This window comes from Triticum aestivum, chromosome 2B, assembly GCF_018294505.1.
Source record: "Triticum aestivum cultivar Chinese Spring chromosome 2B, IWGSC CS RefSeq v2.1, whole genome shotgun sequence".
Lineage (NCBI taxonomy): Eukaryota > Viridiplantae > Streptophyta > Magnoliopsida > Poales > Poaceae > Triticum > Triticum aestivum.
The window spans coordinates 307,410,220-307,430,273 of NC_057798.1; the positions used below are offsets into that span (position 1 = coordinate 307,410,220).

The 20,054-nt window shown below is 50.8% G+C and overlaps 1 protein-coding gene and 1 pseudogene across 3 annotated transcripts; one reads left to right on the forward strand and one right to left on the reverse strand.

Annotated features, from left to right (window-relative positions):
- Positions 1-254: 254 nt before the first annotated feature.
- LOC123039202 (protein MAIN-LIKE 1-like) lies at positions 255-1,107 on the reverse strand (annotated as a pseudogene).
- Positions 1,108-3,493: 2,386 nt separating this feature from the next.
- LOC123044803 (uncharacterized Rho GTPase-activating protein At5g61530) lies at positions 3,494-9,994 on the forward strand. 3 transcript variants are annotated; one of them, XM_044467681.1, is made up of 10 exons: positions 3,494-3,767; positions 4,175-4,241; positions 4,499-4,743; positions 5,252-5,314; positions 5,412-5,430; positions 5,707-5,805; positions 5,885-5,962; positions 6,055-6,299; positions 7,710-7,866; positions 9,528-9,994. In XM_044467681.1, exons 2-10 carry the CDS (start codon positions 4,181-4,183, stop codon positions 9,668-9,670), a joined length of 1,110 nt encoding a protein of 369 aa, XP_044323616.1. In that variant the 5' UTR covers positions 3,494-3,767; positions 4,175-4,180; the 3' UTR covers positions 9,671-9,994. The 3 variants fall into 3 exon arrangements, with proteins under 3 accessions (XP_044323616.1, XP_044323617.1, XP_044323618.1); XM_044467682.1 differs by having other exon boundaries at positions 3,501-3,873; XM_044467683.1 differs by lacking the exon at positions 3,494-3,767 and adding an exon at positions 3,828-3,848.
- The last annotated feature ends 10,060 nt before the right edge of the window (positions 9,995-20,054 follow it).

The window sequence follows — 20,054 nt, forward strand, 5'->3', positions numbered from 1 at the left end:
GAAGGTCATAAGTTGACATATTTCTTGTAGTGGTTCCACCCTACATCAACATCCCACTTGTAAGCCCAAGTGGGGAGCTGTAGTTCGTTGTCGTGGTCATCCTAAGCCTTGTACGTTACGTCCTTCGGGCGTCCGATCGGCAGACGCTCCCAGCTCCATACTGAAAGTACGAGCATACAACCACAAATACATCCGTCCTTTGAGATCCTACAATAAGCATCGTCCAACTACACATAAAGGAAAACATGGTTCGGTTAAGAGAAAATTGCATTGGTAATGTAGAAATGAAGCAAAAAGAAACAACTGACTACGTGTCGGTACAAGTAGGCCAGTGCCGCCGAACCCCGACTTCATTGGTTGTCGAAGACGGTTATCGCCTTAAGCCACATCCATGGAGCGTTCTTGCCAGTAGCGTCGGCAAACAAAGTCCTGGAGATAACGTACCACATGTAGACACGAGCATATGTCTGCACCACATCATCAGTAGCATCCTGAGGGCAATGTGCAAAGTTCGGTGCAATCCAAGTGAATTGAGCTCCGGCTGCGACTCTTTTCTTATTCTCCCCTCTGCTACCGGAGCCTCTATAGGAGACATACCAATAAGGGCCTCCATCTGCTGGCGCCACCCATCAGAATCGGTGCTCATACAGAGAGGCTTCCCCTCGATAGGAAGACCGGTGATCAAGGCGACATCCTGGAGCGTCACGGTCATCTCCCCGGTCCGAAGATGGAAACTTTGCGTCTCTGTCCTCCATCGACCAACTAGCGCGGTGATTGCTGCAACATTGAGGTTCTTCGTCGACCGGCTGGCCAGCTGAATGAATGGTAGGAGTCATGTCTGCCTGATGTATGGTGTGTACCGCTCATCATAGAGCATGGCACCACCAGACTCCCCGTGAGACCGAATATTCAGAGGTTGCTGCGCCTACAAACAAGCAAGTCATTGTATTAAATATGGGGCATGTCTATTTGAACTAAACACAATTTTCAAAATACCAACTACTATGATTATTACTGCTGCTTCTTCGACATAAAGTAGGCCCGATGTTGGGTGTCATAGAAATCTTCGAGTAGCCAAACAATCCTACAAATTTCAAACAAAAACATACATGAGCATCATTTCATATGTGAGCAAACTACCATCCTATGCATAGGGTAAATATTCACATGTGTCACCATACTTCCTATGCTAAGTACAAATGAGCAAACTACTTCCTATGCATTACTTCATATGTATTCATCTCAACAATCTTCGATAGGTACTAAAAAACTTTATAAAAATTTTGACACTGGTTTGACAAATATTTGCCATGTACTTGAATCAAAATCTACCACGCGAAAAAGAAAGTGTTTTATCACCTTATATGTAAGCATCTAAACAATCTCAACCCTCCACAATTATTCTATAAGCAATCATCTAATATAATTTCATACGTACATATGAATTCATATGTATGCGATTTACAATACAAATCAACAACAATAATGTTCCCCAATGTTTACAACTAATCTACATAGGCTAAATCAACACACATTCATTCTATTTCCCATAGAAATTTCAAATCAATCAAAAACTAGGGTTTAACCACAAACATGAAGAATGGGGAAGGGTTTTTTTGATAGAAAGAAGGGGATCAGAGGATATTGCCTTCTAGTACGGATTGGGGAACAAATCCACGGACGAAATCTTCAACCCGGAAGGATTTTGGAGAGAGGATTGAGAGGGGGAGAGGAGATAGCCGCCGCTGTCGTCGCTGTTCTGTTCGAACCACTGGAACGAATGAGTGAGGATGAGGGAGAGCCGGCCCGCTGTAGTTACTAAGTCGAAGTGCATCGCCTTAGAGCTAGGCGCTGCACTTCTTAGCATAGCGTCCGTCTGCTAGGTGCTGCACTACCAGGTGTGGGCTGGGCCTATACCAGGGCTGCCATGCTGGTCAGGCGTGCAACGCCCGACTGTCTAGCGCTGCATGAAAAGGTCAGCAGAGGGAAAATTTTTCAACCACGGTTCAGTTTCCGAAATACTTTGTCAATTTTGCCAACAGTCCAGACCGTAGATGCTTCTAGAACGACCACACACAGGCTCCAACCCCACATGACAGCGTGGGAGATTAGGCCAACTCCACCGCGCAACCCCAAACGGACATCTGTTTTGCCCAGATTCTGTCCGTTTGGGTAGGGCAATGGGGTCATGTTCAGGCAGTTTTCGGGATGTGGTGGCCGTGCGCCCAGCGCGCAGACGCATTTCGGCCGCATCCTGTCCGCGTACATTTTTCTTTGCAAGCCCTTAACTTTTTTTCATCATTCATTTTTGGTACATAGAAATACATCATCAAAATTTGACTAGTAAAGTAAGACCAAAAAAAACAAGAACCACAAGAATACATTTTAGAAAGAGTCCATGGCGCGGCGCGGTGCCCGGCCAGTCCATGGCGCGGCGCGGTGCGGCGCGACCTCCCATAGTCCATGGCACGGCGTGGCCTCCCACAGCCGGGCGAGCTCAAGACCGACCAGATCCGTCCCAAATCTGACCGGCGGGTGCGCAAACCAGGTGGCCGTGATTGGGTAGCTCGGCGGCGCCAAGAGGAAGGGGCTGGGCGAGCGTGCGTCCGAGCTGCACGGCTGCAATGGCAGCGGCGGCGGCGGCGAGGAAAAGAGTGGAGAAGAGTGGAGGGGGTGCGACCGGAGGGAGGGAGGGGGCGGATAGAAAAAGGCGCGCCCTGTGCCACCGACGGGTGGGCTAGGGGAGGACATGCGCAGAAGGCCCGCGCGTCCGCGTGGTGTCCGTTTCACCCTCAAAAGCTGCCCAAACTTGGGCCGGGGATGAGTCGAAAACGGACACAAAACGAACAAAAATCCGTTTGCTCCTGCGCGCTGGTCGTCTGGTTCGTCCGTTTTATCTCAAACGAACGCGTGTGACAGGATGGGGTCGCATGGTGGAGTTGGGGTTATGCCTATAGCTGGCCAAATGGGCTGGTTTTTTCGGGCCGGCCCGTGAGCACGCCGGCACGGCCCGCCTTGGGCCAGGCACGGCACGGGCTAAACGGGCCGGGCCAGGCACGCGGCACGCCCTGGGCCGTGCCTGGGCCTGGAGGCTGGGCACGCGGGCCGGCACGGCACGGCCCGATTACGTTTTTTATTTTTTATACATATATATATATATATATATATATATATATATATATATATATATATATATATATATATGGCCCAACATGTAAAAATAGGCTAAAAAACGCTCAGTGCGTCAAATAACAGGCTAAAATTATGCAGCCCACCGTGCTAAACGGGCCAACGTGCCGGCCCGTTTACTAACTGGGCCGTGCCTGGGCTGTAGGCTGCAGCACGCGGCCGGCACGGCACGGCCCGTATAATAATCATGCCTTGGCGGGCCGGGCCGTGCCAGGCACGATTAGGATGGGCCGGGCCGTGCCGGGCCGGGCCGGCCCGTTTGGCCAGCTATAGTTATGCCCCGATGGAGAGGAAGAGAGAGAGAGACTGCAGTGAACTGGTCAGCCGTCAGAGCGACGAGTGAGGCTGGATGGACGGGATTGGGAACGGGATAGGCACGAGCGGAATTCGGCAAACCCAAAACCGTTATCGCCTCCGCCATTGACTCTTCTCTCGAATCCAAAGCTCACGGCACAAAAATCCTCCCGTTTTTTTTCTCATTTCATTCTCGGCGGCCTAGTCCTCTCCGTTTCCCTCCTTCCCCATCACCTTGGTCTTACTCCTCCATTCGATCCGAACCCATCCGATTCGGAAGAGAGGTACTCACTTGCCCCAACCAATCGAAGCAGGGCGAGCTCGACTTTGCGGCGCTAATTCGTCGGCAGCTAGTATCCCGCGCTGTGTGTTTCCCTCGTTCGTGTTCAGGTGCCGGATTCATGGTATTTCGTGGGTTGGGTGGGTAGACCAGCGCTTGGGATTTTGTCTTGGTCGCGTCGACCCTGCCCGTGTTTCGGTTAGTTAGGGTTTTATTTACACTGGCTACTTGGGGGGGGGGGGGGGGGGGGGGGGGGGGGGCTAGGACCTAGAGATCCTTTTAATGATATTTGTCATTTCTATCTTTAGACAATGTGGTTGATTCAGATTTGTCTGTTGCTGCTCCTTCTTCGTGGTTTTCTTTCTTTCTTGCACGGCACGTTTGTCTTTATTCACATGTTGTGTTTTGCAGGTGGTGATGCCGCTTGTGGAATCGCCTCAATGGCGCCGGAAGGCCACCGATTTCTTCTCTTCATCTAGTAAGTGCAGCTGTACTGTAACCCTCTCTTGCTTTTTTCTAGATCATGCTGTTTTCATGTCTACTCATCTCCAACTGGTGTATAACAACTAAATGTATACCATCACGCTGTTTCAAGTAGGCCATTGTCTAGTGCACTTCTGAAATTACTTGAAATACTGTTTTGTGGCCTCACACAATATCTGTGTTCTAGTTATTTATATCGATTTCATACTATCTTTGGACACTGAATGTTGGGTGTGAATGTTTTTGGGGCAGGCTTCAAGCTGAAGCAGGCAGGGCAATCTGCAGGGGATAATATAGCTGATGTTGCCGGGAAGGTTGGAACAGTGGTGAAGAGTCGGTGGGCTATCTTCCAGGATGCTAGACAGCGACCGCCACCACCAGGAGATACTGTGCAGGAGCGCTTCATCTCTGCTGCTGCCAACACTGGAGTGATTCTGAGGAAGGGCATTTCAGAGACAAAGGAGAAGGTCGCGGTGGGAAAGGTCAAAGTTGAAGAGGTCTGTGCCTTGGGGCAAAAATTTTACTTAAGTTTTATTTTCTTCACTTGTAGCTTTAGTTGTTCCATCACAAATATGGAATTTATTATGGTTCAAAAAAAAAGTAAATATATGGAATTTATTCTTTATAACCTCTACTCTTTAGACAAAGACTCATATCACCATGAAATAACTACCAATATTTCACCACCTTTATTAGTTGCTATGCAATTACCTCGTGTCATATATGATGCCAACAGTAAGAATGTGTGCAGTGTGCATGGCATCATCACCAGCCACAATTTCTCCAAATGTTCTACAACTTGATTATTGATATCCCAGGATGCATTCAGGAGATATTTGTTTCTATTTGTCTCATAGTTTGTATTCCAGGGGAATCTTCAGACCATAAATCGCTGAAATGTTCGGGTGCCCGAGATTTAGCTTGCTATGCTTTCTATGATTCCTAATGTTACCAAACAAACACTTGGTGAGACTGACTTTTGTGGTTCGGCCTGATTTCTTGCAGGCTGCCAAAAAAACTGCGGACAAAAGCAAAACTATTTTGAACAATATTGAACGCTGGCAGAAGGTTTGTGATTTGAAGTTCTGTTACCTGCCACTTGACAGTATTATCTCACTTTATTGGGGAAGTATGCTGATTCTTACTCTCTTATTGCTTTTCGCAGGGAGTTGCGAGCAATGACGGTGAGTTTACAGTACATTGCCTTAAGAATTTATTTGGAATTCATATCTGTCATGGCTTTTAGCGCACCTAAAATTCTTATATCATACTGGAAGAGTGGAAATTCTGCAACTCTCAACATATATGTAGCTACATGATAAACATGTGTTTCTTTGCTTGGCTTATTTTAACAAAATCTTCTATGCTATTCTGCATGTGTTGTTGTTCTGTCTGCCGATGATTAATGGTTGAGATTTAAACTCATTGGTTGCCAATAACCTTGCCTTGTAAGCTTGCAGTTTTTGGTGTTCCTGTTGAAGCCACTGTACAACGGGAGCAATATGGTAAAGCTGTGCCTCTGATACTGGTGAGGTGTGCAGACCACTTGGTTATATCAGGTGAAATCGCTGAAATTAACAGACTGGTTTCTTACTACATATTTTGTACTGGATCTGACGGCTGAAACTATCTGATTAGGCTTGAGTAATGAGTGCTTGTTCAAATCTGAAGGTGACAGAAAAGTTCTTCAGCAACTAGTTTCACTTTACAATGAGGGTAAGGGGGCACCCTTGTCACCCGACTCATATTCTAACTTAACTTTTGTAGCAAATTTTGTATTGTGGGTTTTATGAGTTTGTTGTTTGCAGATTCGGGTGCATCTTTGCCTGATGGTGTTAGCCCTCTTGATGTAGCTGCACTGATCAAGTGCTACCTTGCCAGCATCCCCGAACCGCTTACAACATTTGCTCTTTATGATGAGCTTAAAGACGCGAGGGTTAGCATTGATGATCTTAAGAACATACTGAAGAAGCTTCCAAATGTGAACTACATGACACTAGAATTTGTTACAGCATTGCTACTGAGAGTAAGCCGTAAATCAGCACTCAACAAGGTATGCCTCATCCCTTTTGGTACTTTATCCCTGCATTCTTTTTTTATCTGCTTCTCTTTTGATGCTTCGGCACTGAAAAAATTGAACTAAAAATAGTAAAGCTCAACTTACTGCAGAATGTAAATCTATCAACATGATTGCTGGCATCCAGCAATGACTTTGACAACCACCCTTTAAATTTCATGAAGGACCAACATTGTTATTTTCTGACAAGGAAGGACTAATCTCCACCTAACATTGTTTCTTTACCGTGTACTTCACTCATGGCTCATGCATCACTTAGTCTTAGAAAATGGTATTTGACCTGCCGATTCTTGGTTTATGGTGCTAGTTTATTGTTGGTCTCCTTCTGTAACAACTCTCCAATAACAGCTAGATCTAGGGAAAATACGTTCTACTATCAGGTGCAGTTACACCCACATCTCATATGCTACAATGTGGTAGTATATCTACCACTTTATCATGTTGCGTATGTTCACATACTATATCTAAGGTTTTCCAAAGCGAGCTACATGAAATTTTTTGCAGGTGAGTCCATAGTTTTTAGTATATTTCGAAAATGACTTAATATTTGTATGTATAAAGCAGTATACTAAAAAATGTACACAATACTTAAAAAGTGGTATATATACTACTGATATATTCTTATATACAATACAACATATTACCTGTACATATACTCAGGTATGATAGATACTACCTAGAATGTACTCCCTCCGTTCCAAAATAGATGACCCAACTTTGTACTAAAGTTAGTACAAAGTTGAGTCATCTATTTTGGAACGGAGGGAGTATGAAGCATATAATATGCTGTACATAATTTAAAGCAACACTCAAATAAGCATGAACTGCCTGTAAAATGTAGTAGAATGCATTGAACACTTAATCCATAAATCACTACTAGTATTTATAGAGTTATCCATGAAACTTTTGATCATCGATGAGTGCCATTTCCTGTTTAGATATCACAAATCTTCACTGGGCCGCAATGTAATTGAAATGACTCTTCAACATTAATTTTTTACTCTCCATTTGTAAATTTCAGTCACTTCTTGTCCAATTAGGAACAAACATGCTCAATGTATTTTAGTAGAAGAGAACATGATGATTCTTGAAAGCACCTGCTTACCTATCTTAACTAAAAGGTTTGAGAGTAGAAACAACAGTACACAGAAATGAGTTCACCAGATAATTCTTTCAGTTCCATCTGGTTTGATAGACCACATTGTACAACTTTCCACAGTTAGGTTCTTCACAGTTAGTGATTTCTATAGTATAGACTGCTTGTGAAACTTGCGGGTTTGTTTCTATTTCTGGAGCTGTTCTCATTCGTCAGGGATTTTATTTAGTTTACTATAAAATAGTCATTTCCTTTTGAGTGTTGAAGCAAATTTTTGGTGCCAAGTGCAGATGGACTCTCGTACCCTTGCTGTGGAGTTCGCACCTTTGATCATATGGCAGCAAGGGGATTCTGGAACAGATTTACGGAATCATCTCAGATTCACACTGAAACCACCTCCAAAAATTGTGGACGCGACGACAAGTACCACTACATGGGACTTGCTAGGTATGTAAATTGATTTCGTCTTAGAGAATCCAGAGATTTTATAGCGGTTGAAGGCTGGCATTGGTTTCCCTTCATTAGCACAAGGGGGAAGCAATTAAGTAGATATTTCGACTCATGTTAACAAACATGCTTGATGCCCTATATCTGGTTGTCAAGTTATTGTGAATGCTAACTATCTAGTATGAATTGATAATTGAGGCTGTGCTATCTGCCAAGAAAGTTGTGGGTGTGAACGAGGGGTCAAACTTAATCCAAAAGCCAATTCAAGTGTGATTTAGCCACCCATCTTTAAGCTGCCAAGTAAAGTGTCCGTGAATGAGGGGTCAGCTTAATCCAAGAGTCGATACAAAAGTGTGAATAGAGCCCCCCCCCCCCCCCCCCCCCCCCCCCAATCTGTAAACTAAGTCGTGGCCGTCACTGAGGGGTCAACCTAATCCAAAGACAGATATACAAGTGTGAATATAGGTGTCACTTCTGTAAAACAGCTTCACATTTCATCAACTAAGAGACGCACTTAGAGACTTGTGACACCTATATATGCTCGAGATGACCCAAACTGTCGGGGGGATAGACCCTGGGTAGCCTCATCCACACTCAAAGACATTTCAAGACATCGGGGCTAGCTAAGCCCCTCATGCCGACTGGTCTCACGGCCGGCTTCCAGAGCCGGCTGGTGCCACGCGGCCGGCCTCCAGAAAACGGCGTGCTCCCAAAAGACGGCTTGCGTATGGGCCGGCGTCCAACAGGTGGCCCGTCCCCTCCCTCGGAGTCTGAGCCCGACCGTGCGACAAGCTGGAGCATGGCAACAGTACCACATGTTCCCCTCAAATCTCGGCCGGGCATGGCTACAGTGTACCGCCCGGCGGCCGCCGACCCGCCCGGCGCGGCACTGTAGCCATGCGGCCCAGGCGTGGCCTCCGTCAGCACAGGCGGTGCTACAGCGAAGAGCCGTCAGCAGGGCCCACAGGCGGCGGACCCTACCCGTCGGCCGGATTCTCAGCAGCCAACGGGGCCCTCCAGAGGCGGGCCCCAGCAGCCGGCGGAGAACCCGGCAACCATAGACACTGACAGCCGGGTCCTACACCCGGCCGTATTACCATTGTACCCCTTGGGGGGGGGGGTGGCCTATAAAACCCCCCAGGGCTCACCCATGCAAAGGGTTCCAACCTCAGTCCCCACACACCATAGCTAAGGAGAAGAGAGCTAGCCCTGCCCTTCTTCCTCCTCTAGCAACACAGCTCAAGGAGCAACCTTGTATTCATATCGATCATAGTCACCATGCGGAGACCTCGCAGAGCAGGACTAAGGGTGTTATCTCTCCGGAGAGCCCTAAACCTGGGTACGTCTCGTGTCCGATCGAGCTCGTGCTCACTCCCGCCTCCAGGACTCGACGACGTCCTCTTGTCCCCATCCATGATAAGCCACCTCCTGGCATCTGACGTGAGATTACCACGACACAAACCTTGTGATAGTTAGGTTGTGTTGATCCAATATTCGAGCTACTATGTGTTGTGGAAAAGGGGAGGGGGGATAGGTGGCCAATCTTGCAGTGGATGGTCCAATCCGGACTTTCTTGTGAGCACAGGTGGTAAATTTTTTAGTCCTTAATCTTTTTTATCTAACTGTTATAATCCAACGTGGTTTGGCTTATGTGATTGCAGATGAGGATGATGTGGATGCTTCGTCGCAAATCCCCTTGGACGATGGTTCGCCTCTAGACTATGGTGCTATTGAGGTGATTCAATGCTTAATTGAGCATCACAATCCCATATTCACGGATGCAAACGAGACTGTATGGAGATGACCTGACCTGGCCGGCTCCTCTTTAGATTTCTGTGGTATTTAGCTCGTGCTATGTACAAGTTCCAGGTAGTAGGATGGAGTGGAGTGCCGCGAATAAGTCTAGTCTTGGGGAAGCATTTTGGTCCAAACTTTTTTTTTGTGGGAGTAAAAGTTGGAACTGTATATATTAATTGTCCACATGACAGAGTTGTCTTGTGGGATTTGCCTCGACATGGCTCGTCAATAATGTACCATGATTCTTGTGCTGTATGTCACTACTTGGGTTGTAGACAAATTGCTGGACGTGGACGCATTTGCTAAATTCACTTCAGGCAATTACCAATCAGGAAGTGTAGTTGGTACCGTGCCTTCAAAATGGTCTACTGATACTTCCGTCGGTAACAGCCTCACTTCTTGTGCAGGAATAAGTTTCTTACACAAAACGAGGTGTGGAAGTCTGACGGCAGTGAGGCTACACGTGTTCATTACTTTGCGTCATAGTAACTGTTAAATTTGACAATGTTCTGTATGCAGAAAGAGCACGGGCGACAGTGTTGCATGCCCCCAACAAAAGCACCCTTTGATCTGTGAGACTGAATGATCCATATCTATGCTTAAAGCAATATTACTGAATCCCTTCGTGGCGGCCTGGGTGGAAGTGGAACCCCAGAATTTGCCTCCGTCGCCCCCTCGACGCTGCCGGGCTAAGCCTGTGCGGTGGATGGTGGAGGCTCCTCCGGTGTTTCAGCTCGAGGCAGTGGCCTCCGGCGACGGTGGTTGCTCACTCTCGGTGGGGCAGTCGTGCCCTGCAGCTCCTTCCTCCCTCCTGGCGGAACATTGACGTGGTGTGGCTCCCGACCGAACATTGGCTCTGCAGCCATGGTGGTGCCACCTCGTCGACATGGTGGCACGTCGCACAGAGCAAGTGACTGGGCCGGCCCATTTAGACCAGAGCGTCGACGTGGTGGCACGTCCCACAGAGCAAGTAACTGGGCCGGCCTATTTGCCGCTCTCCGCAATAAAAAATGTCAGCAAATCGCACAGAGCAAGTGACTGGGCCAGCCCATTTAGACCAGAGCGTTTCTTTCTGCTGGTTTTCTAGCGTTTCTTTTGCCAGTCGGGGGGGGGGGGGGGGGGTTAGGGAAAATATGAATATTTATTTTATTTTAAAAGTGACCATTTTTAGAAAGCAAACAAATTTTCTTAAATTTTCATGAACATTTAAAAAATTGTGTGTTTAAAAAAAATCATGTATACTTTTTATTTCATGAACTTTTTAAAATCATGAAACATTAAAAAAATAAAATGTTCTTGAGCATTTAAAAAAAATAAACAAAAAAAGTCAAAGAAAGGAAAACCAAAAAGGAAAGAAAAGAGAAAGATAAACACCCAACTCGCCGCTCACACTGTGTGACTTGCCGACATTTTGTGGCAAGAGCGACAATTAGGGTTTGTCTAGCTCTTAGGCTCCTCTCCATGTGAAAGTGTAATTATGCCCTTAACTATGTTTTGACATTGATGAAAAAAATTTGTAGGTGACTAATATATTTGCTAAGTAAATCTATAGGTCTTAGTCCGTGTTGAGATGTTGTGCTATGGATCATAGACCCTTTAAAACGTTCAAGACTTTAGATGTATGTGACAATGATATAGGCATAACCGCTTTTTTGTTCTTGAGTTATAGAAACCCCGCACTATTCAGAGGGGATGATTACCCGCAAGTATAGGAGAGCGACGGTCTTCGAGGAAAGTATTTCAATCCAAATTTATTGATTTGACACAAGGAGAGGCAAAGAATATTTATAAGGTTTAGCAGTTGAGTTATTAATTCAACTACACCTGGAGAGATAACTTGCTTGCGAAAATTTATTAATAGCACAATAATATAGGTAGAAGTGGTGATAAAGTGGCAACGGTAACAAGTTTGTAGCATAGTAGCAAAGAGTTGTAGTAGTAGTTGTAATGGAAACAATATTAGTAAAAGCGTAGACATGGAGTAATCGATGGGATTGCTTAGATGGGGTTCAATATGCAACAATCATAACCTAGAGCAATAGCAAAATAGCTCCAATTCATCAATCATATGTAGGCATGCATTTCGTAATAGTCGTACATGCTTGCCATAAAAACTTGCATAACATCTTTGTCCTACCCTCCCGGGGTAGCGGAGTCCTAGTGAAAACTAAGGGTAATTAAGACGCTTCTTTAATAGAGAACCAGGACAAATCATTAACACATAGTGAAAGGACGTGGATGTCACCAAGAGGGGGGGGGGGAGGGATGAATAGGACTTAAAAACAATTACGGTTAAGGCTTGAACGAATGCAGAATAAAACTAGTGTTTAATTTGTCAAGCACAGAACCTAAATATACTAGGCTAAACTGTATGCACCAGTAACTTATGCTAAGTAAGGTAAACAACTATGTTATAGCAAGATATATAACATGAAGCACTAAGGCTATCATAAAGTAAGCACACAAGTAAAGGGCTCGTGTATGAGATAACCAAGGCACGCGGAGACAATGATGTATTTCGAAGTTCACACCCTTGCAGATGTTAATCTCCGTTAGAGGGTGTGGAGAATGCTCCCCAAAATGCCACTAGGGCCACATTATTCTCCTCACGCCCTCGCACAATGCAAGGTGTTGTGATTCCACTGAGGGACCCTTTAGGGTGGTCACCGAACCCGTACAATTGGTGACCCTTGGGGGCGGTCACCGAACCTGTTGGAGTAAATGGCCACGGGTAGCCTAACCGGCTCCCTTTGGCCCTCAGAAAAAACAATGGGCTGACGGAGCCTTGAGGCGCCCAAGACACGGGGCCGCCTTCTTCCAGCCGGCTATCGCTTAGGCTGACTAGCGGAAGGCGGCCCGGCCGTAAACAATCTTCGGGGGACGCCACAACAGGGCCGACTCCAAGAAAGCCGGCCCATGAAGGACCGGCTCCAAGAAAGCCGGCCCATGAAGGACCGGCTCCGAGAAAGCCGGCCCATGGCAGGCGGCCATGGGCCGTACCCTATAGTCAACCCCCCATAACAGTGACGAGACGGGGCGTGGCTACAGTGGACCCTGCCACCCCCGAATCTCGGAGCAAGCATGGCTACAGTACGCCATACAGGGCGGACATCTCCTGTCCGGCGAGGCACTATTGCCATGCGAATCATGATGCCATCCACGACGGGCCGCTGGTACGACCTAGAAGCGGCGGGCCCCTTCGGTCAGAGAGACATCCGAAGGCGGCCTGGCCTCCCCTAGCCGGCCTAAGGCCAGGCCGGCTTCCTGCAGCCGGCTGGTTCCCCTCCCCGGGGTGCACGCACCATCCAGCAGACAAGACGAGGTAAGGCTACAGTGAGCGCCCGCAAGGCGGCGGCACTGTAGCCATGCTTACCTCGACAAAGCCCTCGTCATCAGAGGTGAGGCGACAGTAACCAGCCCCCGACAAGACCCCCCAAGTGGTGGGGCCAGTAGCCGGCGGGACCCACCAGTCGGCGGGCCCTAGAAGCCGGCGGACGTAGACGCTGACAGGCCCAGGCCGGATTACCATTGTACCCCCGGGGGGTAGGCCTATATAACCCCCCCGGGACACCCATGCAAATGGTTGATCTCAGAGAGTTTTAGACACTGCCATAGGGAGAGAAGAGAGCTAGCCTTGCCCTTCTTCCTCCCTCCACCGAACAGCTCAAGGAGCCTCTTGTAGCTTCTTATCGATCTAGTGATCATGCGGAGACCCCGCAAAGCAGGAGTAGGGGTATTATCTCCACGGAGAGCCCCGAACCTGGGTAAGATCCACCGACGTGCATGTCTTTGCCTTATCCTGTTTCCAGACACCGGCGATGTCTTACTGGCTCCCATAATGATAAGCCATCTGTTGGCATATGTCATACCTACCACCCAACATTTGTCGCCCACCGTGGGGCCAGGTGCACCGTTGTCCGGAGACCTGCTCTGGACGGGAACCCTCTTCCTCCCAGCAAGCGTAGCCAGCCCGGCACGCCCGATGGCGCTTGCCCCGACGCGCTGCAAAGCATCGATGACGCCTGCGCAGCGAGCTGCCTCACCGATCTTCTTGGCGAGGCTCGCATCTCCGACGAGTCCGCATCCGACGCGGGCACAGGCTGCCCCGAGAGCCGCCTCATCAGCCTCCTCGACCAACTCCACGTCTCCGGCGAGCCTACCGTGGACTTGGAGTCGGTCGGCCCCACCGACCCGATGCTTGTCGATTCCGACACGACGTCGCTCGATGCCTTCCCCTTCGACGTGATCATCTTCGACGACCCTCTCCCTCGAGCCAACAGTGGCGGCAGCACCGTCACCGAAGTGCTTGTCATCATCCACGGCGCCTCCTCCGACGAGAACGCCCGCGACGCCCTACATGCCGCTTTGCATGACCTGTCCGCCCCCATCCCCGCGGATGCTGACGCTGAGGCGCTGGAGGCACGCCGCCTTGCCCTCCTTGCGGAGGGCCAGAAGATAGCCACCATGAGACGCCTCACAGAAGCCCACCAACGCGAGGTCGACCGCGCCGCCTTCAGTACGCCGCCTCCAGAAGGGCCAAGCCGAGTCAGCGTCGTCAAGAAACATGGCGTGGCCATCGCCAGCATGCTGGGAGCGGACCGCCCAGTCTACGCCATGCCCCTCAAGAATTTGCGTGCCGCCCAGTCGATCGTTGATGAGGTGAACGGACTAGGGGCCAACGAGCTCCCCTACATGACCAAACACATCCAGCAGCTGATCGATGCGACCGCAACACGACATGAAGCCGATGTCCGAGCTGGAAGCCCCCCTCGCCGAGAGCACGTCGCGACGTCGCGTATGCCGACTGCGGGTGGCGCCCGTACAAGACATGAGAAGGAGCCGGCTGCTAGCCGCAGCCGGACTCGCATTACCATCGAGCGCGACGCAGAAGGCCGCCCCCGAGGAGTGGAGCGATGAGGCGACCTGCCTCCTCCTCCGCCTCGCGGGGAAAGATATCCTACCCCGCCGCCTGTCGAGCATCCGACTCTCAGCGGCCGACTTGGTCGCCGCGAAGGAGTCATCGAGAATGATGTCTGCCATCGGATCGACCGCCTAGCGCGATCCCTGGCCCTGGAAGAAGAAGATGATGTCGGCCCGCCTTGTTTCGGCCCCCGCATCCGCGGCGAGCCCTTTCCCAAAGGGTTCTCGCTCCCAAGAGACACGCCCAAGTACAACGGCTCCGTGAAGCCAGAAGACTGGTTGATCGACTACTCCACCGCCGTTCGCATAGCGAATGGCAATCGATGCGTTGCCGTGAAATATGTCCCCCTGATGCTCCAAGGCACGGCGCGCGCCTGGCTTAACAGCCTCAAGCCTTACAGCATCAACAGCTGGCTGGACTTCACCGAAGCCTTCATACGCAACTTCACCAACACCTACAAGCGGGCTCCCAAGCCCCGACAGCTCTCCTTGTGCGTACAAGGGCCCAGCGAATCAACCCGTGACTACCTCACATGTTGGGCCGAGCTCCGCAACTCCTGCGAAGGGGTGCACGAGGTCTAGGCCATAGAGTATTTCACCGCTGGGTGCCGCGAGGGCACTCTCCTCAAGCACCGACTCCTCTGCGACGAGCTGGCAACCCTTGATGAGCTACTGATCATCGCGGACAAGTATGCCACGGCCGACTCGTCAATGAAGACCGAGCTCCGGGTAGACGCCTCCAGAAAAGTGCTGGCACCGGCTCCCAAGACGCCGACCGGAGAATCAAGCCGGCGCCCGTATCAAAACGACCACAAGCGTAAGGCCCCTATGCCGCCTTCCACTAGTCGGTAGGTGGCCACGATCGAAGAAGAGCAGCCTGAGGGACGGCCGGCTCCGAAGAAGCAGAAGGGCGGTAGGCCGGCTTGGCAGCCGGCTTTCTCCTATGAGCAAACCCTCGATGCCCCCTGCAAGTTCCACAACAGCGTGAAGCCGTCCAACCATACAACACGGAAGTGTCATTGGCTCACCCGAATCTCCAAGGGCGAGGGGCTGTTGCCGCCTCCGCCTGTAGGCCAGCCGCCTCCTTCCCCGCAGCAGCCGGCCGCTCGGCCTGCAGTCGGAGCTATCCAAGACGAGTTCCCCGACGAGCAGGCCGCCTACGTCGTGTTCACCAGCCAGCCAGAAGATCGGCGCAGCCGGCGCCGATAGCAGCAAGAAGTCAACACGGTCGCCTCCAGTAACCCTGAGTTCATGCATTGGTCAGAGAAGCCCATCAGCTGGAGCCGGGACGACCACCCAGAGGTGATGCCGTCTCCTGGCTCCTATGCCCTGGTTCTGGATGCCACCCTGGCGACAGAGAGGCATGCCTCCCGATTCTCCCGCGTGCTGATAGACAGCGGGAGCAGTATCGACATACTGTATCGAGATACAATGGAGAAGCTCAACATCAAGCCGAAGCAACTCATGCCAAGCCGGACTGTGTTCCACGACATCGTACCCGGCTTGTCCTGCTCACCAAGAGGCAAGATCAAGATGGATGTCCTCTTTGGGGACAAGGATCATTTCCGCCGAGAGGCAATATGGTTCGAGGTAGTGGATTTGGAGAGCCCGTACCACGCATTGCTTGGCAGACCAGCGTTGGCCAAGTTTATGGTTGTGACCAACTACGCCTACCTCAAGATGAAGATGCCGAGTTCCAAGGGCATTATCCCCATAGCTGGAGACTATAAGAAGTCCTCTGAGTGTGCAGCAGCCAGCAGCCGGCTGGCCGAGTCCCTCTTGATCGCCGAAGAAAAGAAGATGCTGGATCGAATTGTGACCTTGGCTGGCAAGCAACCAGCCTTGTCCCCTGACCCCAAAGAATGTGAAGCTCAAGGTTCTTTCCAGCCGGCCAAGGAGACAAAGAAGATACCTCTGGACCCGGAACATCCGGAGAGGCATGCTGTCATAGGCACAGGCCTTGACAGCAAATAGGAAGGCGAGCTCGTCGATTTCCTCCGTGAGAATTGGGACGTCTTTGCATGGTCCCCCAAAGACATGCCGGGTGTCCCGACGGATTTCGCCGAGCACAAGCTACACGTCTGATCTGATGCAAAGCCGGTCAGGCAGCCCTTGCGCCGCCTGTCGAAAGAGAAGAGAAGAGTAGTTAGAGAAGAAATAGCCCGGCTTCTGGCAGCCAGCTTCATTATGGAAGTGTTCTTTCCAGAATGGCTTGCCAACCCGGTCCTCGTGTTGAAAAAGAACAAGCAGTGGCGCATGTGCATCGACTACACCAGCCTCAACAAAGCCTGCCCTAAAGATCCATTCGCCCTGCCAAGGATCGACCAAGTGATAGACTCCACAGCCGGATGCGAGCTGTTGAGTTTCTTGGATGCTTATTCAGGCTACCACCAGATAAAGTTGAACCCAGCTGATCGCTTGAAGACCGCCTTCATCACCCCATTCAGAGCTTTCTGTTACTTGACTATGACATTCGACTTGAGAAATGCCGGTGCCACCTTTCAGCGTTGCATGCAGAAATGCCTCCTCAAGCAACTCGGCAGAAATGCCCACGTCTATGTAGACGATGTCGTGGTGAAGACGGAGAAGCGCGACACCCTGCTGGAAGACCTCAAGGAGACCTTTGAGAATTTGCGCCGGTTTCAGATCAAGCTCAACACGGAGAAATGCGTGTTCGGGGTGCCAGCAGGCCAGCTTCTAGGCTTCCTGGTCTCTGAACGCGGCATCGAGTGCAACCCAGTAAAGATCAAGGCTATAGAGAGAATGAAGGTCCCTACCAAGCTGCGAGACGTCCAAAAGTTCACCGGATGCTTGGCGTCTTTGAACCGCTTCATGAGCCGGCTCGGAGAGAAGGCTCTCCCCCTCTATCGACTGATGAAGAAGTCCACTCACTTTGAGTGGAATGACCAGGCGGACCAAGCTTTCCACGAGCTGAAGAAGATGTTGTCCACACCACCTGGCTTGGCGGCCCCAACTGAGAAGGAGACCATGCTCCTCTACATCGCCGCTACCAGCCGGGTGGTCAACACGGTCATCGTAGTCCAGCATCCCGAAGAAGGCCGGGCTCAGCTAGTCCAGAGGCTGGTATATTATTTGAGCGAAGTACTGTGCGCCTCAAAACAGAACTACCCGCACTATCAGAAAATGTGCTATGGTGTGTACTTCGCCTCCAAGAAACTCAAGCCCTACTTTCAAGAACATCCCATCACGGTCGTATGCACTGCCCCGCTTGCCGAGATCATAGGCAGCCGGGATGCATCCGGCTGAGTGGCAAAATGGGCCATCGTGCTGGCTCCTTACACAGTCTACTATCAGCCCCGCACCGCCATCAAGTCCCAAGCATTGGCCGACTTCCTCGTCGACTGGGCCGAGACCCAGTACCTGCCACCGGCCCCCGACTCCACTCATTGGCGGATGCACTTTGACGGATCCAAGATGCGCACCAGCTTGGGAACCGGCATCGTCCTCACCTCTCCCAAGGGCGACAAGCTCAGATACACACTGCAAATCCACTTTGCCACCTCCAACAATGTGGCCGAGTATGAGGCACTCATACATGGGCTCCGGCTAGCCAAGGAACTCGGCATCCGCCGGATCTTGTGTTATGGCGACTCGGACTTAGTGGTTCAGCAATCATCCGGCGACTGGGATGCCAAGGACACGAACATGGCAAGCTACCATTTCCTCGTCCAGTAGCTCAGCGGATATTTCGAGGGGTGCGAGTTCCTTCACGTGCCACGGGCCGACAGTGAGCAAGCAGATGCCCTGGCACGAATAGGCTCCACCCGGCAAGCTATACCAACCGGCGTCGCCCTCCAACGCCTCCTCAAGCCATCTGTCAAGCCGTCTCCGGAATCCAGTTCCATCTTCGTGCCGCCTGACCCCGACGCAGCCGGATCCGACTTCGGGGACCAGGCAGGCGGCCCGGGGACTTCGACAGCCGGCTCGGGGACTTCCATAGTCGAACCCGGCCCGAGGACTGTAGCAACACAGCAGGCAGAGGCAGACTCCAACTCCTCACAACCCAGCCCGCCCACCCTGGTTGCAGTAGCTGTTTTGGCAGTCGAAGAAATCACAGCTCCATCATGGGCCCAGCCCATCCTCCGTTTCCTGGTAAATGGAGAGCTATCGACTGATGAGATCTCGGCAAGACAAGTCCAACGCCGAGCCGGAGCTTACACAATAATGAACCAAGAGCTAGTCAGGCGCAGTGCTACCGGAGTCTTCCAGCGCTGCGTCGAGCCAGAGAAAGGCATATCAATCCTCGAAGACATCCACCAAGGTGAATGCGGCCACCATGCCGCCTCCAGGGCGCTCATTGCCAAAGCATTCCGCCATGGATTCTTCTGACCGACTGCTTTGGAGGATGCCAAGGAACTAGTCAAACACTGCAAAGGGTGCCAAGTCTTCGGCTCCAAGCAACACCTGCCGGCTTCGGCACAAGACCATCCCCATCACTTGGCCCTTTGCCGTCTGGGGGCTGGACATGGTCGGCCCATTCAAGACGGCGCGCGGCGGCATGACACATCTGCTTGTCGCCGCTGGACAAATTTACCAAGTGGATTTAAGCAAAGCCGATCAAGAAACTAAATGGGCCGACTGCCGTAACATTCATTGCGGATATTACAACTTGGTATGGCGTGCCACACAGCATCATCACCGACAACGGCACAAATTTTGCCAAGGAAGCACTGGCACGTTTCTGCGCGACATAGGGCATCCCACTGGACTTAGCGTCCGTTACCCATCCGCAGTCAAACGGCCAAGTCGAGCGAGCAAACGGCCTCATCCTCTCCGGCATCAAGCCCCGACTGGTCGTGGCGCTGGAGCGTTCGGCCGGCTGCTGGCTCGATGAGCTACCGGCCGTCCTCTAGAGTCTGCGCACTACCCCAAACAAGTCAACCGGCTTCACCCCTTTCTTCCTTGTATATGGTGCCGAGGCTGTCATCCCAACTGACATCGAATTCGACTCACCTTGGGTCACCATGTACACGGAGGCGGAGGCTAAAGAAGCAAGAGAAGACGGTGTCGACTTGCTGGAAGAAAGCCGGCTGTTAGCCCTCAGCTGGTCCGCCATCTACCAGCAAGGTCTGTGCCATTACCACAGCCGGAGGGTGGAGCCAAGATCCTTCCAAGAGGGAGACCTTGTGCTCCGGCTGATACAACGTACAGCCGGCCAGCACAAGCTCTTAGCACCTTGGGAAGGCCCCTTCGTCATCAGCCGGGCTCTGGGAAACGACTCCTATTAGTTAATCGACGCACAGAAGCCGAAGGCACGCAAGAGAGACGACTCTGACAAGGAGTCGGAGCGCCCATGGAATGCTAATCTTCTTTGAAGATTTTACAGTTGAAATGAAGTATGTATCACGCTACCTTTTGTATTAAGTATCAGACAACGGGCCCCCCGAGGAGTTCTCGGGAACTACCCTATTTTATCTATGTATGCCGAGTATCATACCCATTGAGGGAGT

Coding starts and splice junctions, on each gene's coding strand:
- LOC123044803 (XM_044467681.1), top strand. CDS start 4,181: ATGCCGCTTGTGGAATCGCCTCAATGGCGCCGGAAGGCCACCGATTTC. Junction 4,242..4,498: donor CGATTTCTTCTCTTCATCTA/GTAAGTGCAGCT, acceptor TTTTTGGGGCAG/GCTTCAAGCTGAAGCAGGCA. Junction 5,963..6,054: donor AGTTTCACTTTACAATGAGG/GTAAGGGGGCAC, acceptor TGTTGTTTGCAG/ATTCGGGTGCATCTTTGCCT.